Source organism: Antennarius striatus, chromosome 3 (assembly GCF_040054535.1).
Source record: "Antennarius striatus isolate MH-2024 chromosome 3, ASM4005453v1, whole genome shotgun sequence".
NCBI lineage: Eukaryota > Metazoa > Chordata > Actinopteri > Lophiiformes > Antennariidae > Antennarius > Antennarius striatus.
The window spans coordinates 17,128,595-17,152,500 of record NC_090778.1 but is presented as its reverse complement, the minus strand read 5'-3'; the positions used below and the strand labels follow the sequence as shown (position 1 = coordinate 17,152,500).

The window sequence follows — 23,906 nt, the reverse complement described above, 5'->3', positions numbered from 1 at the left end:
GTTTGTGAAGTACTGTGAAGAGTATGAAACAAAAAAAAGTCCCAAGAAGCTCTGAGGATGTCATTTAACATTATAATGTAAATTGTATTTTGTATTGTATTTTCCAGACATTCATAATGCATATATTTAAGTTTGTGCCATTTTTAATTATACATTACTGTTTGAGTTATCGGTTAGCAGTAGTATCTGGGGGGGACAAAAGAATCTCTGAAGCTAGCTGTTTATGCTACAGTTTGCACCAGGCTTTATTGAGTCACAAAGATATAAGCAAAAAAAATATACTCCCTAAGTTTTGCCATGCTGAGGAAAACGTTTTGTTGGCTTTATTTTTTGGGGGGGGGGAATAAATCTGTCTTTAAAATGCAGGGAGAGCTTCCACAAGCCAGCACAGGCTTTTCTGTGTTACGGCAGACGTGATCAGGCCTGCAGGGTCGACTTGGAACAGATTGGGTTTGTGCAGCAGCTTAGTTCCCCTTCATTCTGGCCAACAGAGACAGTGTGTTATTTAAACAGAAAACCCAAGTAATGGCAGAGGGGAGTCACAGAATGCCTAGCCCTTTATTTGAAAGCATTCATCACATAGAGAGGATTCACAACAAGCTTCATGTCCAGAATCAAATGCATTTCAGTCACTACTAAAGATTAAAGATTAAATTCACTTTATTGATCCCCAGAAAGGAAATTCTCTTCTCTACTAGTGTGAAAGCTCTATACTAAGGTTCTTAAGTGATTAGTTTATCTTTGCTTGTATGATTATGCAAAAACTACTTGATATAACGTACAATCTGGAAGAAGGGTTTTGCATATGACAGGGGGGAACCTGTTTACAATATGGAAATAACACGAATAAAGGAGTTTTGCAATCCTTTTTAACCATTTCTGTCTATTCTGTACCAACTGCCTGATAAATTGTGAGGAAACTTCATAGAATTGGGCACATGACAAGAAAAAAGCAGTCTGAAGTGGATCCAGACTAGGCTGGATACAGGAATGATTTTTTTTTTTTGCTCACTTTTTATTGAATTTTTGGCAGATAGGCCATTTTTAACATTTCTGTCAGTTATGCATGAACACCTTTACAGATTACCTTGAAATTTGGGGTGGCAGTAACTCAGTCCATTAGGTCTTGGGCTGGGGACCGGAGGGTGGTAGTTTGAAGAACCATGTGGGCCAAAAACGTTGGAGTTGAACTGGCAGTGAACTGGAAGTGTCAATTCACCTTCTGAGCACTGGCAAGGTCTCCTTGGGCAAGGCACCGTCACCTTACAACTTGCTTATTTGGTGCATGTGAGAGCTGCCTACGGCTCTACGTCCCATCATCTGCATGCCTACAGGCCCCGAGTGTGTGTAAGGGTGTGTACCAAGCACATGCAATGAAAATCAATTTCCCCTTGAGGATCAGCAAAGGATTCTGATTCTGAAGAAAGAATCATTTCATCAGTCAAGCTATTTTTTTTGAGTGCCGGCATCTACTAGTAGTAAACAACATTAGTAGACATAGTCCAGTGATTCCACTTCAGAGCTTTGTTCTTTGTAACTCTGTGGCAAAAAATACAGTATATGCATCTTGACAGTTGAAGGATCTGCAGTTTGCCGAAATAAGTTGGAAATGATTGAATAATGGCAAAAATCCACCTTCAAAAATCCATAATGTATAGAATAGTATAGTTATGGATATTAGTGAAGGAGTATCAGTAATATCTGTAAAATAATGTCAGTGAATATTTGCTGTTTCTGTACGCTCTTACGCAGGTCTCCATGTCTGAACACACAAGAACAATCTTTGTGATTTTGTCCCTGCAGTGCATCTTAAAGTGTTTGTCATTTGTCATTGTCAAGTGTTTTACACTTTTACTAAGTGTGTACTTGACTGATGAACACAGATATCAGAAGCTGTATACTCTACCTCATATGAGGACAGTATAATTATTCCTTTGAAACAGTTTGAGTTGGTCAACCAGAGACACGAGCAGCTGGTTAGAAAGTGAGATGATGATTTTATACTGGTGATTAATTGTTCCTGTAGAAGAGTAATTCATCAGCGTAAAGTAGCACATACTGCACTCAGTGGAATGAGTTTTACAAGGCCGTCTCCGTTGACAAGTACGTGTGCTATGTTCATCATTCGTGTATTAACAAGATCAAATGTCAAGCAATTATAAAGTTTTAATTAAATATCCTTTGTTTTCTCTTTGCTAGGCCAAGTAAAGGTTTTCAGAGCATTGTACACCTTCGAACCCAGAACGGTATGAACTTGCTTGTTAAGATGCACTCTTTTATTATATTTTTTCTTATATTTCATGTATTTTATGTTTGTGTACTTTTATTTTTGTAGTCTCAACAAGTCATTAAATATAAAGATACTATTCTGAATTACTGGATTACTAATATTTTTAAATCCAGCAGTTTAGATGTTCCAAAATTAGAAGCTGGAGATGCAAGAAGTAGTCTAAGTTACAGTGATGGTAGTGGTCAGTTTAGTATTGTCGGGGGGTTCAGGAGTGAAAATGGGATAAACGTACCAGAGGCTGGTCATGAGGTCAGAATACTGTGACGACTGAAGGCCTTGATCTATCTGGAGTAACATCCTCTTCCTTTTTTTAGCCAGACGAGCTGTGCTTTGAAGAAGGGGACTGTTTGTACATAACGGACACAGTAAGTACAACCTTAGAGGCATTTAGCTGCCATCATGTCCCGTTCCTGTTTGTTTTTCTTTGAAAATACAATGTTTTTGTCTTTGTTTACCTGTCATTTATTTTCCTCATTTTTGAACCTTTTGGTCGGCTAGTTCTCCCTTTCATTCCCACCTTCTTCTCCCTCATCCATGAAATATTTTCTTGGCATATTTTATTCACGTTGTCATGTTTGTCTCAACTCATGTGTTTTTGATTTAAAAAAGAAACACCCTTCTTCATTCGGATTTTTCCCAGAATGACAAACACTGGTGGAAAGGGACATGCAAAGGAAGGTCAGGATTAATCCCAAGTAATTATGGTGAGTAATTTAAAAACATTACATGCACAGGTAGGTGTCAGCACTGATCATCACCACAGGTGGTTGTGAATCTTAGATAATGCTCACTAAACTCACGTTTTGCTTGTTTTAGTGGCTGAAGGGGCGGAGTCTATCGACAATCCCATGCATGAAGCAGCAAAACGAGGTAAGAAGTCTACTGTTAGAGTGGGTGGGGATGGGTGGGTGTTCACCGGTTAGGGAAACTCACAAAAATAATGAACTCCCAAACATGATATGAAACAAGAGAGGAGTCCATCCACACAGTTTGATTGAGTTTTAGATTTTAATTCATTATAATGTGGTATGAAACAATCCGAAACTCCTTCAATACAACTTTTTTTTTCTGGAAACACAACGTTTCCACGTTTGGCTGAACACACAAGAACAATCTTTGTGCTTTTGTCACAAAGATTGTTCTTGTGTGACAAAAGCACAAAGATTGTGCTGTAAATAATATAGATCTTTTACCGTTTAAGAGCTGTTACACTGTTTGCATCTATATGTGTTTTTACGTAGGTAATCTTTGCTGGCTGAGGGAATGTTTGGACAACAAAGTTGCAATCAACGGGTTAGATAAGGCTGGAAACACTGCTCTGTATTGGGGCTGCCACGGAGGACATAAAGGTAACAAGAACTGGGATTTATAAACCAGGCAAAGATTTGCTTTATTTTGTCAAACCTTTAAATGCTAATATTTTTTGACATAAACACTGACTTTTGTACAGGTCTGTTTCATTACTGTAGTTTGTATTTTAAAATTACTCTGTTCAACTGCATTTCAAAAGAAAAGTGTGACTTTTCATAGCAAAAAATGTGTCCATGTGTGTACATCCTAAATGTAACAGGTTGAAGAACACACCTCCCTTTAAATCATCACTCAGGGTTCAGAACTCTTGTTTTTTCTTTTCTTTCTCAGATGTGGTGGAGCTGCTGTTAAGTCATCCCAATGTGGAGCTGAACCAGCAGGTGAGGCTGTTTCAAGTTATTATTATTGTTATGATATAGGATATAGCTATCGGTACGTTTTTGGTCAGTGCATCAATACAAAAAACAGTGTTTTACTGGCTTTTGGATCGACCACACCCTTGTGATTCACGTCTTTTGGTATTTTTAATATTTTTATTACTGTACGTTTTCTCGTTGGGAATAATATTCAACTTGAATTCATTTGAATGTAGAATGCTTGTCCATAGTGCATTTTAACTTATGTTATATTGACATGGTATTGATCGTGTCCTAGAGACTTACTACATAACTCTCCAAACCATCCCAAGGAGCTTGTGCCCCAGAATTTCTTGCTGAACTCCAAAACAGTTTTTCTTTTGTTTACAATAACATGTGTCTCTCACTCACGCACGCACGCACACACACACACACACACACACACACACACCTTCATGCTGATGTTTTGTATTTCAGAATAAACTTGGAGACACTGTTCTTCATGCTGCTGCCTGGAAGGGTTATGCTGACATTGTGGAAATGTTGCTGAGTAAGAGTAAGTGTCTGGTCAAATCTCTGTTAAAACAAAAAAAGAAAGAAAAAACCCCCCATCAAACCAGTTTGATGAGAATGTGATTAAAGTACTGAAACCAGCACATAGTGGTATCTTGGTGTGTTTTAGTGTGTTTGTAGGTTCTAGTTTTATTGGGTATGTCTGTTGTAGATCCCAGGATAGACATCAGGAACAATGAGAATAAACTGGCTGTGGACATGGCCACCACCCCCCAGTGTGAGTCACTCCTCAGAAGAAAACAGGCAAGCAGTAAGTACTTCTGCCACTAGAGGGCAGCCTTTCATCCTAAAAACATACAGCATGTCAGCTTCAACTGCTGCATCCCACTGGGACTGATTTTCAGTAGTAGGGGAATGCCTGAACAGATTCCACCTTGAGAAAAGCATCAGAAAACAATGGCCTCACAACAATGACTGCTATTTCCATCACAAGCTCTTCCTCATGCTTATTTTCAGGTTAACCTTTGGCCTTAAAAAATATTTATCCACACATGGGACTATCTACAATATTTCCTTATATCAATCATTTAAAGAAAATTTACTTTAAATATTTGCAAGTAGAAAATTCAAAATAACCTTTAAGTGTTAGAGATGACATTGCATTTCTTACCAGTTTTTTGTACATTGCTTACCCAAATGTGAAGGTCCAGATGTTTTTGCAGATAATATAAGCAGCAATATTTTACAGTATTTCTTTTACTAAAGGCCCATTTCTTGTTTCAGACATCACCCGCACACACAGCAATGCTGAAGATTATTTGGATGAAGAAGACTCGGACTGAGCTGACACTGCTGAAATACTTTCACTGTCTTCCATTAGGTTTGGGGTGGGGGGGTGGGGTCTTGGAGAGCTAAGATGGATTTGCTGTTCTGTTTCTAATTGTAACTCCATTTTGTGCAAATATTTCACCTGTTGGCCCTCTGTGTCATATTTGTGTGTATTAATGCATTCTTACAGCTCACTGCTTTTCAAAGTGCAGGGAAAATGTCTTGAAGCATCTGAGTGAGACTCTAAATACCCATAAAAATTGACCAATCTAACATTTACATTCCAAATAGCCTAAAGCCCATTAATATCACATTTATATGCCAGTGTACAGTAGAAGATGAATCAGATTAATACCTCTTATTTTGAAATACTTAAAAGAAATCGGAATAACATTCTTTGAGCTCTGTCACACTTGGCACAATTTAAATGTGTTGATATGAACTTGGGGAGCAATGTAACGTGTACATAACCTTAATATCAATCATTTAATGTTACTAAAAATATTCCTCAAATGTAAATTCCGCTTTATTTTTAAGCTTCGGATAATTTGATTGTCTTGGGAGAAAATTTCAGGAAATATTGCTGCTTTCCTCCTTAAGTGCCTTAAATATAAACTTTTTTCCAATTATGAATTTCATATAACCTGTCCCCATAAAGTTGGGACACTGTTTAAAGCATGAAAAAAACAAAATTCTGGTCCACTCAATCTGTTTCTACATAAAATCAGTTGAAAACAGTACAGCATTTGTTATATTTTATCTCATCAGTTTCATTTTGATTTATACGGGATTATACAAAATTTGATGCCAGCAACACGTTTCACAGACTCAAACACCTGTTTGGAACATTCCAGTGGTAATCAAGTAAAACAACTGTATAAAGGCTATTACTATGTGGGCTTAGGAACTGTAAACAAAGTTTATTTGCAAAAATTTTTTTATTGCTCTTCTACAGTGTCTCAACTATTTGAGTCAGGGCTGTAAGATGTTCTCATTTTCTGTCAGCTGTTTTCAATCTGCAATAAAAGATATTTAACTTAAAATATCACACAGAATATTTTTTTAATTTGACCAAGGGCAAAAAAGTGTGTGGGTGGGTGGGAATCAATGGATGTATAAAATTAATGGTGTTAGGATCTTGTCTTTCTCCAACCTATATTATAAATTACATAATCATCACAGCAAGTTTTTTTTTTTTTGACCTGTGAATTAATGTATTAATCAAGGCAGAAAGAAAACACAGCTTCTAGAAACTCCCACTATTGTATATAAAAGTCACCTCTACTGTGAGCATGAATCCAGCAGGGGGAAGGGAGAGTTTTTGTCATTAGAGAAAGAAGTGCTGATGTAAAGTTTTCTGCCTTGCAGGTCAGTTTTACTGGACTTTTTTTAAAGACAATTTTTCCTTTTGCCAGAACCCACATTGGCCAAGCTTATTGAGAACACTTAAGCTCACCTCTTGTATGAAGTCTTGTGTTGACTGAGCAGATCTCAGAGTGGGAATGACCGGTGAGATATTTATTTGGGGTTAGTCTTGGTATCAGCCTGAGGGCTTCCTGCTTCAGAAACCAGTTCCAATATTCCTGGGAGGGATTCTTTAAAACCAGCTGCCCTCTAGGACTTTCAGGAGCACTGAAGATTCTGTCTTCTGTTTTTACCACTGAGTGAATGACCAGGTTTCTCCAAAAAACATGGAACTAATCCTTTAATGGCTCGACCATGAAATAACAAGAACTTTGAAAGAGTCAATGAATTCATCTGTTTTTTGGTGGGTAGATTTTCCACCTAATAAGATGTTGAATTAATTTTAACAAAATCTTGCAAAACAAATACATCGATGTTGAATTAAAACTTACACCAAAAAAGCAAATCACATTAAAACGAACAAATATCAATCACTACTTAACAATGATTCTGACTTTCCTCTTTATCTCACAATTCAATGATGCTGCACTGCCAACAAGGCACAGTAATCCCTACGGAATTAAAGTATTATTTACAGTAAACATCTTTATTTCTTCTCAAAACAGCTGTGGTTTTTACCCTGAAAACAAGACCTTATGATTAACCATCAATGCAAACAAAAATCTCAGAATCATTTTAGCACTGATTGACTTTGTTCAAAGGTTTTCAGCCCAACATAAAACTACATACATACAAAAAGAAGGCTTGCATTGTTTTTTCCTCCTTTAACTCTTTTAAAAGGCATGAAAAAGATCAGCTTACCCTGTCCTGATTCTCAAATCGATTACTCTTGAGCTTAAGAATGTTTTTAGCAGCATAGCAAAGAAAAAAATGATTTGTTTATTAAGAGAACTCTAATCTTCATCTTATCCTTCAGTTTATCTCAATGTCAAAAAATCTGACATTTTTCAAGGGACAACCAATAATACATTGCACTAATTCTTTCAAATCACTTCAAAAAGACTTGTTCCATTCGGGTCATAAACATGCTTAATGCAGTGATCTTAACATACATTCTGAGGAAAACAAAGGAGATTCTCATAACAAACGTTTAACATTTTTCAAGAATAAAACAAAAAAAAACTTAAAAGAATATCAGGCACTGAACAAGGCCTGTTCTGCTGCATCTTCAAACTCCTGAAAATGATTCACCCTCTTTGAGGAAATATTAGAAATGAGCAGAGCACATCAGACAAACAGTACAATGGGAATTTCATGAATCAATATATTGATACCAACTGAAGGATAATAAGCAATATTGTGGAGCATTTTCTGGCATTCAGACTATTGACATCAAGTCAGGAACGCTAGACAGTAATACTGACAGAGTGATATGTCTCTCTTTTGTGTTATTGGTGGCTCTCCTATAGCAAGTCTTCGTGCTTTAAATGGGATTTAGATTAATTAGCCCTGGTTTGGCAATAAGATGCAGATTTTACATCACAGCAGCTCAAATTGTGTCAGTGTCACAAGGATTTTAACTGGATACTGAGCTTAAACAAAAAATAATTAGGAATTATAAATCCATTGAAGATCTCTTTACATTTGATGCCCATTGAAACTAGTAGACATCTTTATATGTACAGACCTTCCCCTCTGCTGGCATTCTCTTCTTCTTGTGTTATCTTTGTGGCAGTCGGCCTTGGAGCAGTGGGTGTGTCTTCCACAGCCAAATGCAGTGGTGGATTCGCAGTAACTGGACTTTAAGATTTTTGGGGGGGTTAAAGATATAAATTCAATGGTAGTGTTTCTCTCTTCTGTCTCATATTGGCTCTAAATAGAGGTTCTGACAAAATAACTTCATGAGACTCTCCATTTTCCTTTGACTTGATTTTGATACATGAGAATTTTTTTAAAGACAAGTCACACAAATATTCAGATAACTTAAACAATTAAACACAATGTCATTCAGAGTGAATGTGGAAGAACAGAGACACATTGTAGGCAGCTTCTCTCTTCAGAGCCCACTGCCAGGCTACAAGTATAAAATAAAAAACTCTTTGCTTAAATAAATACACTTCTTAGGATGGTTAAAAGTAAATAAAATAGAATAAAATGAATTAACTGTGATAAAATATGATGCCTTGGACAAGCAACTAATACAATTCCCTCCCAAAAAATAACTTCAACTGATTTTTTTCTATTCATTTTCTTTTCTTATCTTTTTAGCAAAAATGGAAAATATAGTTTTTTTCAATGTTCTTTGCAAGTGTCCATTAAAAAAAATTCTAGTACCAACGAGTCCTCTTTGAAATATATCTACAGCTGTACAACAGTTCTTGCATGCGAATTTATGAAAAAACAAAAATGTATGCTTCCTTTTACATAAAAAAGCCTCTTTACAGATATGGATTAAAAAGGGACATAATAAACGATATAAAAAGATAGAAAGACTGCGCTTGCTAATGAGATTCTGAGAGATTAGTCTTCTCTTCAATGGCCTGTTTCACTATTTCAGCCAGCTTTAATCGGTCGACTTTATCAGAGAAGGCTCGTCCTGCAGAGAAAAAAGTTGGCAGTTAATAACAAGAGAGCTACAAATACAGCAAGGAGAAAATGATGAATGCCATTTACTGGAAAATAGATGCAGACTGTGTTCCTTCACTACAGTAATTCACACCAACTGGTCATTTGTCTTTCACTTGAGCTGTTCTGACAGGCTTTAACCACAGAGACCAAATAGACAGAAAACAGAAGATACTAATTTCTGTTGATATCTGGCAGATGATGGAGCAACAAATATAGCTGTGCAGTTACTCAAGCAATCAATCCGTTGATTATCTGTTCACTGGGTCAATAAAATGTGAAGAAGAATGACAGGCCAGTAAAGGTTACAGAGATAGTTTACGACCTCTGAACAGAAAGAAACACCTCATCCTGATGAGAGGGAGGATGGAATTCGGTATGGTGAGAAGCTTTTCTTTCGAAAGTTACGACGATATTACATTTACATGCAAATAGTTGATACATTTACAGTACTTTATTTGAATAATAGAGTCATTGAACTGTCACTTTTACTCAACTAATAAATCATCAATCCAACAAATCAAGATCAACTGCAATGTAACGTTAGTTAATGATGTTTGCTTGAGCACCTGGTCTGTGTTTTTGACAGCAACTGATATTTTGACAACTAAATACAGTGACAGGAAAAGAAAAGTATTCCACAGATGTATTCAGTTACTAATAAATGACTGAATGATGACCCAAAATCATAACAAAGTCAAGATAAAATGGTACTGACCGTCCCAGTTTAAGCCCTGCAGTCCATCTCTCAAAGGTTTACAGTCTCTGTTGACCCTCCAGGCTTCATGCATCACCTCATTCAGCTTCTCATCCTCATTCTCTCCTGCACAAATAAAGATTTACTTCATAAGCAGCACATTTTTTCTGTCAGAGCTGCCACAGCCTAATATGAACTATAAAATATACAGATTAATTAGGATTCCACTTGGTTTCCTTTTTTGTTTTAATCTCAAAGTGGCAAAGTTCTTAAAGAGTGAAATAACAACTGAATAACAACTGCAGAAAAATATGGAGTAGTCCTTTGCCAACTGTTATGTAATGTTTATACCAATAAAAGCATCTGTGTGTTTCCACTGACCAGCTTGTGGTAGAATACACTGTGCTATGACATCTCGTAATTTTTCCAGTGCTACGTTGGAGTCTTCCCCTCCGTTCTCTGGGTCATGAATGAAGAAACCGTCACCGGGCTTAGGGCTGCAACATTACAGACAGCAAAACACATTTAAGGTTAAACACTGATATTTTCTCTGACAGACCAAAGAGGACTATGGACTACTTTGACAGGAGATACTGGTTAATTCTGTCTTGTCCTACTGTACATAAGAACAAAGTATCTATACTCATTAATGCGAGATGTGAAAACCTCATCATACCCCAGAAGTTTCCGCTTCCTGAGAATTGGGTTGTTGACAGAGTTTAGGGGCTTCAGGCTGACGTTCAGATCCTGAATTCTCATGTTGGCCAACTGCTCAGCGTGAGCCTGCTGGATGCCTGCCACTACCGCCTGGAAAAGGTAAGAAGGCAGATGGCAGGAAAAGGAAGGTGACATCAGTATTTAATAAGTATTCTGACAAGGTAATAGGAGGTAATGTGAGAAATGACATATTTTACTTGTTTAACGCTCACCTTGTCCATCATCATCTGGGCAGAGGGAAGCACATTGTCGAGGGCCTCAGTGCAGTTGAGCCAAGGGTGGGCTAAGACTCCTTCAATAGTCAGACGCTCCTCTGGCTTCACCTTCAGTAGTCTGAAGGGAGCAGACATGGGGGAGAGGATGCAGCACATTATTGAGAGAGGAAACGGCCAAATGAAGCCGTAAACTGAAGGATGGGATGGATGAGGGTGAGGAAATAGTAGAAATTTAAGGAATACAGAAAGAAATGTAGTTAATAAATTGTTAATTTTGATGTTAACTATTGGTCAAGTTAACTGAGAAACTTAATGAAAATGAAGCAGAGTAATCAAACAAAGTGTCGTGTTGGACTTTTGATGACCAGGAAGCTCATCAGCGCGTCATTCATGTAAGTGTGGTTGAATACCTCAGCGAAGTGGGTTAAAGCTTGGCTCACCCTGTACACCCCCAAAGGACACAATTCATTCAGCAGAGGTAGGGAATTAAAAGTTACATTACAGTACTACAGTACAGTATTTTTTTTTGTTCATGTGTTGTTTTTATGTCCTGTTATTGTTTCTGGTAAGTCTTAGGGGATAGTACTGCCGTATTTACAGAAGTAATAACACTTAAATTACCTCACATGGCGGTTATATATTGAAATTAAATAAATAACAACTTACGAACAATTCAGCTTACAAACAACATGTGTTCTTTTGTTGAGCAATACCAGTGCAGCGCAATGAAGGAACCGGAGCAGTGCAAGGTAAAAAACTCACTTGCGTACGATGTCCTTGGCCATCTCAGAGATCTGGCTCCACTCATCTTCAGGGAAGTCGAAGCTGCCAGTCATAATCTTCTTTCTCATGTCCTTCGGAATAGTGCGACTGTGGTGCTTTGAGTAGAACGGAGGATAACCACACAGCATCACGTAGATGATCACACCGAGAGACCACAAGTCACAGCTCTTAAGAACAATAAAAAAGACAAAAGAAACAATCATTTCAAAATATTCTTTGAAGTAACGTTTGTCAGAAATCTACCACAGTCCCAAACAGCACTAGGTAGATCCAAACAGCATCAATGGCCCCCCCCCCAGTGTCTGACCTTGTTATAGGTATAAGGAGTGGGTGAGGTAGGTATAATTCCAGACTTTTCCTTCTGGTGTCTTCTTTGAGCCTCGAGTACCTGAATGAAAAAACCCCAAAGACTTTCATTATAGCAGCACATTTGATAAGATTTCTAAATGATTTTGAAATAAGCATTTCTCTACCTGAGGTGCTACATAGTAGGGAGTGAATTGAGGGGTCATCAAGTCTCCTTGATCAATTTTGGCAAAGCCAAAGTCACACAGCTTCACAGGTGCATCCTGCCAAAAGAACACAGTCAGCAGCACGAAAGTGGAGCAGCAACAGAAACAGATTTTTTTTTTTAGCCTCCAGTGAAAATCTCATTTTGCTTCCGTCACTGTGTTCTCTTTGACACATTTGAAACATTTCAAATGGAAAGTATTCTGGCTTCTGTGGTATCATTAAAGGCACGAAGTAAATTTAGAAATCTAACACAGCAAAAGCAGGTTGAATATTTCCAAACATTCTTTTGACCAAGTTCTTAAAAACAATCAGTAAAATTTCCTCCTGAACTTCAAACAAATGACATGATTAAAGTTAAGCAAAGCTTGGTGTATCTACAATATGAACTGAATGTCTTGTGCGGTTCTAAAACTGCACAAGACATACGCGCAGCTCCTACCAGAGAGTTATCTTTGAAGAGCAGGTTCTCTGGCTTCAGGTCTCGATGTGCGATATTTAATGAGTGACAATGTTCCAAGGCTTGACTGATCTACAGGAGGGAGATGCATCAGATGCGACTGGACTAATACCGCTGACCACAGCGAATATTTAGACTCTTGGTATTGCTGAAGACTTCACCTACCTGCTTAGTGACCTGGCTGGCCATTTTTTCAGTAAAGTGCCTGTGCTGACTGATTCTGTGGAACAGCTCGCCACCCTCCATCATTTCCATAACAATCAGGAGCCTCGCTCTGCCGTAACAACACGAAATAAAAGAGGTGCTGATAGTCAGAGGGAAATGCGTAAGAAAAGACTGAAATACATTTCAACTACTGTAGATTATCTGCTAACAATCACACAAAGAGTGCTCCTTACCTCGGGCTGGACTCATGCGGGAACTGGACACTGTTGGCGTAAACCTCGAGTATTTGCACTATGTTTGGGTGGTTGGCACACATCATATGGAGACGCACCTGAATGGACAAAGGATCAAACATTCTGAATATTATAGTTCCCGTCAGCGTGTTTCTCCTTCAATGTTTAATCCATGAGAAATAGGAAACACAGAAGTGTCCTATCCCTAACTTGAGCAGAGCTGAATTTAGGTTCTTGTTTACCAACAGGGAGAAACAAAAGACTGAAATAAGTGTATCTTCCACCAGCAGACGCTGGATTCACAGCATCAGCTGTCAAATCACTGAAGTCAACACAAAGACCAAAGTCATAACAGGCAGCATGGAGAATGGAATGAATCGAGATTAAATGGAATGAGTTTAGGCAAGTACAGTGCGCCCTCGCGCATTCGTGCATCAACGCTCGCGACTTCAACTCATCATGGATTTTTGGTAGGCAGTCACGAGATACGGTACACTCATTCTATTGGCTGATGGCATCCAGAAGTGCGCTTGGTCCCGGGTGTCTCGAACTTACTTGAGACACAAAAGTGCTTTCAACAGTCGATAATAGTGTAAGGAAAGGTAATGCAGATAGAAGGTGAATTACCTTTTCCTACTGTATCGGGAGGGTTCATAAACATTTAAATTACCGTAAATAATAAGATAAATAGTTTGTTGCTCTATCACGGAATTCATTAATCGAGTGTGTTCCTGGAACGTATTAACCGCAAAGAATGAAGGCGCACTGTATAGATGAGTAAAACGACTGGATCGATGACTGACAAAGTGTGTCTGAATCACTTCCTGTGTGGACAAGTTGTAACAGAACTTCAAAAAAATTACAAAAGTACAATCAGTAAAGTGTGACCCTCAGCCAAGTGTGTCAGGGGTCACACGAAGCAAACTTTTTATCATGCACACATGCATGCACACATGTGTGCACACGCACACAAAACATAGCATGTTACCACGGTAGACCTCTGTAAGCACCCAGTGAATGTGCTGTTCAGATAATATCTGTGTGTATTTGTTTGTCAGTGACTGTTTAATAGTTCAACACTGACAGTAGGTGAAGTAGGTCTGTGTTGGTTGTTTTGACTGTGGCGAACAGGAGGCTGCTAATCACACAGAGAAGTAGAAGACACAATGTGAGAGGACAAAGGTCACAAAAAAACAAACAAGAAAAAAACAGGACCACATGAGACAGATTGAAGAGGAAAGAATTACAGGGGTTAATAAGGAACGATAACAGGCAGGCGGACAGGCAGACCAAAATGAATGGACACGACCTTAAACGGAAGACATTAATCACAACCACAGCGATGTTTCTTCTAACCTCATTCCTGGCCTTAGGGCGATCAATGAGGATCTTCAAGGCCAGGCGTTCCTGAGTTGATTTCTTCACACAAACTCTGAAGAAGAGAAAACCAACAGTCAAGCCCTGTTTCAATCGAGTGTCCAGTACCCTTGTTTGCAAAATATGACTACTGTGTTTGTACAAAACACAACCAGACATTTTTGTACAGTGAAGAAACATGATCATTATCAAGTCCAGCGGATTTCCTTTATATTGTCCACAATGAAAGTCGAAGTAATCTCAGAGGGCATCGGATGGTTGAGAAAATTCCTGATAGCCTTCAAAAGTACACCTCAAGCAATTTATACCTTTAAAAAAAGGTTTTAAATCAGCTAATTCCTCTCTGTGACATTATCATGTCTGTCCTGCATCAGCCTGTTCCACCACACACACACACACACACACACACGCACACACACAAAAACAAAATTTCCTGCTTTTGTAATTACAGTCATTGTTGGAGGTCATGTCATCCAAAAGGTAATGAGAAAGTAACAGGCAGGGAAGCAATGGCTGCAGAATTCTTGTATCATTCAGGCTCAGGGTGTGAACATATGAAGAACATGTTAAAATGGTTGCACAAGTGCAACATATTGCACACTTGTTAGTGTCTTGGTAGAATGTGCTCCGCCATTTCATCACAATTTTCTTTGGGAAATGTGGATCTTGTCTTGTGTTTCTAAAGAAAGTAAAATCAAAGAAAGTTTAAAATAATATAATATAATATAATATACCACTGTAGAGTTTCAAAGACAATTTGACTTGATATATTGTTAATACTTCCTTCAAACTATATTATATAATGTCAGTAGAAAATAGAGGAAATGTGAACAACACAAAAACACATTTCATCATCTAAAAAGTTTTAACTCCTTTCTGTCCCTTAAAAACAGCAAGAACTAAAATATTCTCTACTAACTGTAACCCCTGGCCTGTAAACTCAGATTACACTATTAAAGCATTACTGCGAGAAACATTCTGCTTGGGCCAAAGTTCACTTGACTGGAAAGCAATGCCAACCTAATGAATCACAAAGGTAGCTAGAGGGGGAGGGCAGCACATTTAACTACATAAATGTGTTACAGGACAAAAAATCAGAAACACATTTATATGGGACAGAAGACTCTGTGACTCATTGTGAATTATAGTTAAAAAATTAAGAGACACGGTGAGTGTTTCCTTAAAGGAAAGGTCTAGCATGAATCGTCAGAGCTGAAGTACAGTGTGCCCTGATGGAAAGCTGATGAGTCACTTTCTTAGTATGTTTGTCATTTAAGGCCAAAACTGAACATGTTATGAATTAGTATGTTGCTCTCTACTGATGCAGACCCATGAATGCGCAGAATGAAGCAGGGACACACACTGATTAAACTCTGGTCTCAGTTTAGCAGGAATCAGCAAGACTGTCAGAACTGCAGAAAAGGAGCTAAACAAAGCAGAAGTCCACTGAAAAAAGCTGTTTGTACAGCCTCTGCCTTTCTTTTATATGTTGCATCAACTGAATAAACCCTATCCAAGAAGTATAAAACCTAACTAATTAGTATTCAATATTTTCATTAATGTTAAAAAGTCCAAATGACAAGCACCAGTGTGGTCTATGAAAATATTTCGCCAGACATACCAGATATTTGGGGGCATGTGGGTCAAAAGAGGTCACAACCACTATTTTGAGATCATACTAAACTAGAAAGGACTTTCATTTGACACCAGCTTTGCCCTCACCCAACACATCAGATTTCTTCCAGTGTGATCGGAAAGAACTCGTTTCTGCGGACACCAATAAAACAGTACTTCAGGTGGATTGGCAAGAGACATGACATGATGATGTTTCGTGATTATGTAGTGTTATTTGTGTGACCCAAATCTGATGCAGCACAGTTCAATCATTTCAATCAAAATAATTATAGGAGGCTGGAAGCACACGGACAGAAGTGCTGCTTGACATGCAGGACATGTTCACACTCACCTGACAGGTCCACTAATGCCAGCTCCCAACTTCTGTGTCCAGTTTATGTTGTATTCATCTAGAATAGAGGCCTCCTGTCAGGAAAAGAAACAGAAACTGATTACTTAGGAAGAGACTAATTATTTTCATGGCTGATAATTACTTACAATTTTTCTGAAAGTCAGCATTATTCTGTTGGATGGCCGATTTTTTTAAAAATGTATTCAAAAATACTGGTTTACTACAGCTGCAATAATTATGAGCACTGTATATATATTTTAGTCTGCAAAGTAACCAATAATGTAATTGAATGTAGTAACAGCAAATGAATCTACAGCATATACTTACAAAATATAGTAAAAGTATAAAGTAGCAAGAAATTTAAACAATCAGTCCCTCAAAATTGTACAGTACCGAAGTAGTAAAATGTATATTATTGTGCACTGTAGAATGCAGTAAGCTTCTGCACATTAAATCAATCACATTGTAAATTTTGTCACTAGGGTTGTTTTTACTTTAAATGCACTTTAACATGCACTATATTATTCCTGTACATACAAGGAGTTCATCCTTATTTTTTTCAAAAATCTCTGTCAGCAAATCAAATCTCACTTCCTGAATGTAACACCAGGTTCGGCTCTGTGTCACCGTCACTTTCATGTATGTGACTGACAGCCATATGGACTGGTGAGGAGTAAACAGATAAAAAATGCATTCGAGAGGAAAAAGCAAAAGTTTCATTAATAAACTTGGCATATTGCGAAATCTGGAGTGTAAAATGATCAAGCTAAGAAAAAATTATGAGTCCAATGTCAAAGCAGAAAAAAAAAAGGAAAAACAATCACAATTGGTTGTTAGCCCTGAAAATGATACCACACACCCCTAAAGCATATACTTGACTAGGAAATAGTGTATTTTGGCTTGTCAATATTTCCACCCTATGTTGCATTAACACGAATGCAGCCGCAAGAGAGCACAAGCCAGTGTCTTATTGTGCCAGTCCCAAGCCCGGATAAATAAAGAGGGTTGTGTCAGGAAGGGCATCTGACGTAGCACTTTTGCCAAATCAAACATGTGAATCAAATCTATGACTTCCATACTGGATCGATTGAGGCCCAGGTTAACAACGACCGCCATTGGTGCTGTTCACCTACAGGGTGCCGGTGGAAATTGGACTACTGTTGGTCGAAGAAGGAGAGGAGGAAAGTGTGTGCTCAGGAAGAGATAGCAAAGGAATGCCAAGAGTATAGGACTGAGAGTAGGGACGTTGAATGTTGGGACTATGACAAGAAAAGGTAGAGAGTTGGTTGACATGATGCAGAGGAGGAAGGTAGACATACTGTGTGTCCAGGAGACCAGGTGGAAAGGTAGTAAGGTTGGAAGTTTAGGAGCAGGGTTCAGGTTGTTCTATTGTGATGTGGATGGTAAGAGAAGTGGAGTAGGAGTTATCTTGAAGGAGGAGTTTGTAAGGAATATCCTGGAGGTAAAAAGAGTGTCAGATAGAGTGATGAGACTGAAGCTACAAATCGAAGGTGTGATGTTCAATGTTGTTGGTGCATAAGCTCCACAGGTAGGATGTGAGCTAGAAGAGAAGGAGAAATTCTGGTTGGACTTTAATGAAGTGATGCAGAGCATACCTATGAGTTGTCATTGGTGCAGACTTCAGTGGACATGTTAGACAGGAAACAGAGGTGATGAGGAGGTTTGGTATCCAGGAGAGGAATGAAGAAAGATAGATGGTGGTTGACTTTGCAAAAAGGATAGAAACGGCTATAGTGAGTACTTTCTTCCAGAAGAGCCAGGAACATAGGGCTACCTATAAGAGTGGAGGTAGGAGCACACAGGTAGACTACATGTTATCTAGACAGTGTAATCTGAAGGAGATCAGTGACTGCAAAGTAGTGGTAGGTGAGAGTGTAGCCAAACAGCATATGATGGTGGTGTGTAGGATGACTCTGGTGGTGAGGAAGATGAAGAGGGCAAAGGCAGAGCAGAGGACAAAATGGTGGAAGCTGAAAAAGGAAGAGTGTTTCATGACTTTTAGGAGGGAGTTAAGACAGGCTCTGGGTGGTCAGGAGGTGCTTCCAGATGACTGGACAACTACAGCTAATGTGATCAGGCAGACAGGTAGGAGAGTACTTGGTATGTCATATGGAAGGAAAGTAGATAAGGAGACTTGGTGGTGGAATGAGGACGTACAGGAGTGTATACAGAGAAAGAGGTTAGCTAAGAAAAAGTAGGACACTGAGAGGACTGAGGAGAGTAGACAGGAGTACAGGGAGAGAAGATGCAGCGTAAGGTGAAAGTAGCGGTAGCAAAGGCCAAACAAGGGGCTTATGATGACTTGTAGGCTACGTTGAACAGTAAGGAGGGAGAGACTGATCTACAGTGATACCTCTACTTACGAAAGACTCTACTTATGAAATTTTGTACTTAACAAATTTCTCAGCAGGAAAATATTGCCTCTACTTAGGAAAGAAATTTCGACTTACGTAATGTAAAAACACAGTATCGGCTGATACTCGAATCTCCCACAGGTTCCTGAACGCAACATTCACATAGCTGCTGTGCCATTGGCTATTACCTATTACGTATCTTCCTGGCATCCCTGGCTAAGAGGGATGCCACTCCACCTCCGTGTGGAGCTAGATGGTGTTCATGCCTGTCTTTGGCATTCGGCTCTCGACCCGTGAGGTGTTCTGATAGCTTTGCACAAATATAATAACTGTTTGAGTACGTATTTGCTATGGACCCCAAGAACATGATGGAGAAAAGAGGAAAAGAAAAGACGAAGAAAATAGTTTTTTGTCCATACAAACAAAGCAAGAGATAATAGAAAAGCGTGAAAAAGGGATGCGTTTGGTTGATCTCTCCAAAGAATATGGCCGTAATGCATCTGCAATCGACACTTCATTAAAACAAAAGGAAGTTTAAGGAGTTTAAGGCATCGAGTGACTGATTGGAGAAGTTCAAAAGGAGGACTGGAATTCACTCTGTTGTTCGGCATCGTGAGATAGGAGCGCATGAACCAAAGAGGGCAAAATACAATGAGGACAGCAGTTAAAAGGTAAATGACCATCATTATTATTCTTTACTCTATTCTTTGTTTTTTATGTTATGCACAACTCTCATTTATTGTGTAATAATCTAATCGTAACATGTATTTGTTACATGTTTTGATGCATTTTTATGCTTTATAAAACATTTATGTCGGAATTTTTGTAGGCTTGGAACGGAGTAGGGCATTTGCATTGAAAACGCGCCTCTACTTACGTAATTTTCTACTTACGTAATTTCTTCCAGAACCAATTAATTTCGTAAGTAGAAGTACTACCATATACAGGTTGGCAAGACAGAGAGACAAATAGAGAAGTACAGAGAAGGCCAGTGGGAGCTGCATTGTGTTTTTGTAGATCTGGAGAAAGCTTATAACAGGGTGCCAAGAGAGAAACTGTGGTATTGTATGAGGAAGTCTGGAGTGGCAGAGAAGTATATTCGAGCGGCGCAGGACAAGCATGAAAGCTGTAAGACAGCAGTGAGGTGTGATGTAGATGTGACAGAGGAGTTCAAGGTGGAGTAGGGACTGCATCAGGGATCAGCTCTGAGCCCCTTCTTGTTCGCTATGGTGATGGACAGGCTGACAGACGAGGTTAGACAGGAATCTCCAGGTTCTGTAGTGAGAGCAGGGAACACGTGGAGGAGAAGCTAGAGAGGTGGAGGTTTGTCCTGGAAAGGAGAGGAATGAAGATTAGCCGCAGTAAGACAGAGTACATGTGTTTGAATGAGAGGGACCCAAGTGGAAGAGTGAGGTTACAGGGAGAAGAGATCAAAAAGGTGGAAGATTTTAAGTACTTAGGGTCAGCAGTCCAGAGCAATGGAAAGTGTGCAAAAGAGGTGAAAAAGCATATACAGACAGAATGGAAAGGGTGGAGGAAAGTGTCAGGTGTGGTGTGTGATAGAAGAGTTTCATCTAAAATGAAAGGAAAGGTGTACAAAACTGTGGAGAGATCAGCGATGTTGTTTGGCCTAGAGACAGTGTCACTGAGGAAAAGACAGGAAACAGAGCTGGAGGTAGCAGAGATGAAGATGCTGAGGTTCTCTCTGGGAGTGACCAGGAAGGATAGGATCAGGAATGAGTACATCAGAGGGACAGCACATGTTATAGGTTTTGGGATAAAATCAGAGAGGCCTGACTGAGATGGTTTGGACATGTCCAGAGGAGAGAGAGTGAATATATTGGTAGAAGGATGCTGAGTTTTGAACTGCCAGGCAGGAGGCCTAGAGGAAGACCAAAGAGGAGGTTTATGGATGTAGTGAAAGAGGACATGAAGGTAGTTGGTGTGAGAGAAGAGGATGCAGAAGACAGGGTTAGATGGAGGCAACTGATTCGCTATGCAACCCCTGAAGGGAAAAGCCGAAAAAAGAAGATGTTGCATTCACACTGCTAACCCACCTCTACTTTTCTTCTTTCCCAAGAACATATTCATCTTGGCCATCACACTCATTCATTCCAAGCCACTAACAAAAGATGATGAAATGTCTCTTACTCACTGCCCGAGCGAGTACACGCTAAGATTTGTGACAATCACATGATACGGGAAGAGGGGTTGATATTTACTTCACAACCACCCACAGGTCCATACTTCAAACGCTCCAGGCACTGAACAATGGATTTAAAAAAAGCATTCCTCCATGACTCAGTTAACTCTAGTTTAGCTCAGAGTTTAAATCGAAACCAGTTCAAGAGAAATCTACACATTTATACTGTCAACACACTTGGATCTATTGTGGTGACTAAACCTGATCAGGGGAAATTCAACAGTGCAGCAAATGTTACTAAGATTTTTTTAAATTCTGAACATTTTGAGACCTTAACAAAAGTATCTGGCAGAGCCCAAATATAGATACAGACAACCCAATGATGTTTAAGTTAAAATCCCAGGAGTCACACAATCTATCTTCCAGTTCTCAGTGCCAAGCCCCCAATCAACCCAGCATTAGCCTCATTTTGGGACAACTGAGAAAGTAGGGGTCATGGCAACTTGATATCAGACTTCATCGCCCTGGCAGTGACACATTGAGGGGAACAAGCCAGGAAAGAAATCTGAGGGCACAGGTTTGAGGAAATGTTGGCAGTTACTTACTAGTGCATTACCGGATATAATGAAAGCTCCACGTTAATAGAGGATAAAACTTTCAATACAGTACTGTAGTCCACTTTGAATGCGTCAAATATCTGCAACCTTCCGTAGTCTCACAGCACAGGAGCCAAGTACAGTACATGAATACATTTTAGCGCAGTCTTCACTGGGATCATTATTAGAAAAACAGATACTGTTGCCACACATCAGAAAATTGTGCTGATTACTGAGGCTCAGTAAACCAAGTACTGCAAAGTCTGATTACATGAAGATCACTTGTAGTTTTGCTGAAATTACCTTTATGAATTTGTCTGCGTTGTTATCCTCCGACATGTCTGCTTAGGAAGGCTGAAGTCCGCGAGTAGAAAAAAAAAATGTTTTCTATGACCTTCACAAAGTCTCCGTCTGGCAACTTTGGGCTGGACCACGGACTGTTATATTACCATTGAATACAAGACAAAGCCATTAGGACGAAAACACAGTCGGCCACCGGTTCGCCTGAGACGAGCGTGGATCACTGGAAGCCCGCCTGCCGGTGTGATGTAGCGTCAGATCAGGCCAGCCAGGCTCACGACACCGGGATACGACCCGCACTTCAAGCAGTCTCAAATTCGCTGTAGAGACCATATAGAGTGCGAAACTCCGAGCTGGGTGAGCAGAAAAGCTTAAGACAAACTGAATGTGGACCAACCAACGACTTTCAGAGGGGAACGGGGCATAGGACTAGGTGTGTATTTTTAGCCACTGCAATGAGAGTTGCGTTCTGATAACGTTAGGAAGACACTGGGGACTAGCTCCCTTGATCGCAATTGAGATGATGCCACTCCATCATTCGGTCAGTGCGGATGATTACACCACACAAGCAATTGTGGAAGAAAAGAAATACAAGACACGGGTTCTGTCAGGAAATCACCAGGATTATCCACACAGAGCGTTGACTTGATTCAATCCAAAGAGCACACCGTGTTCCCGATAGCAGAGCAGCCTATTATGTCGTCGAGCCGACCCGGCTAACTGGTTAGCGAGTTAGCTCCGGCGGAAAGTACGTTTTCCGACTCAGTCACTAACAGCCAGATATGTATACATATTTCCATTAGACTGTATGATACATATTAGTCTTCGAGTGAAACAAAACCATTTCAGTGGTTGAAATGGGTCATGTAGAATGTTTACAGAGGTGTCCAGGGATATAAACGCATCATTGAACTATTTTGCAAACCCCATAGCTTCCTGGCGAAAGATATGCACTGGCCGTGTCGGCACAACACAGTTTGAAGCTGTGGTGAACGCCTGATGAAAAGCACTATGCTTTATTAAGTTTTGTCACATGTAGCAGTACATTTATGTTATATCAATGAGTAAATGTAATTAATGGACTTCATGCAACCAATATTGGATATATTATTTAAAATATAATTGTTTCAAATTGTAATACATATTTTTTTTCAAATGGGCATACACTGAACCGTCCTATAAAGTCCCGGTTTCCTTTTTTTCCCCCCAAACACTTTATTTACAAATACTGAACGTGTCTGGCAAAATGGGTAAATTGGATAATAAATGAACTATGATTTCCCTATTCTAAAAATACTTTGCATTCTATTTTCCTGAAAGATTACAGCTTCAAAAGATCAAGTTCCATTTAGAAAAATGTTTATTTCTTCTTCGTTCTTTATTGAAAAAAAGTCCGTTGGAACAATTTTATTGTAAATTTTTGTAAGCCAAGGTAATGTAGACACTAAACTGTACGTTATTTACAAATGGTGAATTTCATGGCATTTTGTGTATTCTTTAACAACTCATTAGATAATTATGTGGAAAGAAAATCAAAGCATCATAACATCATACTAAACGTTCATGTTAAGATAGAAACAGAATACATATACGAGGAAAAATTAATGTTATCAGGAGCCGGACGTGTAATGTCTTGTTCTGGGAATAAATGTATTCTATGAGCAACTTTTTATCTCGTTCGAACGAATCATCGATTTGTGTTTTGCACATACTGTTTACCTGTGCAACAAACTCCGAGTATTTAACCTTTTATATCCGTTAATCTGGACCAATTATTTGTACAAATTAAGGGGAGTCATAACATAGGCATCCATTACTGCGGACAGTCATATTGTCATGTCTAATGTGTAGTTTTCAAACACACACCAGCAGTTTTAAAGTCTTATGTTTGGATGCAAGTGCTTCTGTGTATGTAGTGTGTTCTCCGGCTCACGTGGATACCACAAAACAGCGACTGTGGATCCATCGACTTCCTGAAAGTAGTTCCATGTTGTAGGTGTAATATATTATTACAGTAAGTATATGCGTGTTCATTTTCGGCAATGTAGATTAAATATGACAAAGTATGTCATTTTAGTAGG

The 23,906-nt window shown here is 39.1% G+C and overlaps 2 protein-coding genes across 3 annotated transcripts in view; one reads left to right on the top strand and one right to left on the bottom strand.

Annotated features, from left to right (window-relative positions):
* The window catches only part of ostf1 (osteoclast stimulating factor 1), an 8,846-nt gene extending 2,505 nt beyond the window's left edge, over window positions 1-6,341 (top strand). Inside the window, exons 2-10 of the mRNA XM_068311547.1 lie at window positions 2,200-2,246; window positions 2,605-2,655; window positions 2,931-2,994; window positions 3,107-3,160; window positions 3,532-3,639; window positions 3,932-3,981; window positions 4,435-4,513; window positions 4,682-4,780; window positions 5,254-6,341. Of these exons, the coding sequence (XP_068167648.1) occupies window positions 2,200-2,246; window positions 2,605-2,655; window positions 2,931-2,994; window positions 3,107-3,160; window positions 3,532-3,639; window positions 3,932-3,981; window positions 4,435-4,513; window positions 4,682-4,780; window positions 5,254-5,312 (611 nt within the window). The 3' untranslated portion in view covers window positions 5,313-6,341. The remainder of the gene's footprint in view (window positions 1-2,199; window positions 2,247-2,604; window positions 2,656-2,930; window positions 2,995-3,106; window positions 3,161-3,531; window positions 3,640-3,931; window positions 3,982-4,434; window positions 4,514-4,681; window positions 4,781-5,253) is intronic.
* Window positions 6,342-6,975: 634 nt separating this feature from the next.
* On the bottom strand, window positions 6,976-22,257 carry mapkapk5 (MAPK activated protein kinase 5). 2 transcript variants are annotated; one of them, XM_068311545.1, is made up of 14 exons: window positions 21,829-22,257; window positions 16,412-16,485; window positions 14,425-14,500; window positions 13,069-13,166; window positions 12,836-12,944; window positions 12,653-12,742; window positions 12,174-12,269; window positions 12,008-12,088; window positions 11,680-11,867; window positions 10,915-11,035; window positions 10,662-10,792; window positions 10,367-10,482; window positions 10,007-10,111; window positions 6,976-9,259 (listed from the first exon to the last, which is right to left on the bottom strand). In XM_068311545.1, the coding sequence occupies exons 1-14, from the start codon at window positions 21,862-21,864 to the stop codon at window positions 9,165-9,167; spliced, it is 1,416 nt and encodes a 471-aa protein (XP_068167646.1). In that variant the 5' UTR covers window positions 21,865-22,257; the 3' UTR covers window positions 6,976-9,164. The 2 variants fall into 2 exon arrangements, with proteins under 2 accessions (XP_068167646.1, XP_068167647.1); XM_068311546.1 differs by lacking the exon at window positions 21,829-22,257 and adding an exon at window positions 18,028-18,165.
* Between the last annotated feature and the right edge of the window lie 1,649 nt (window positions 22,258-23,906).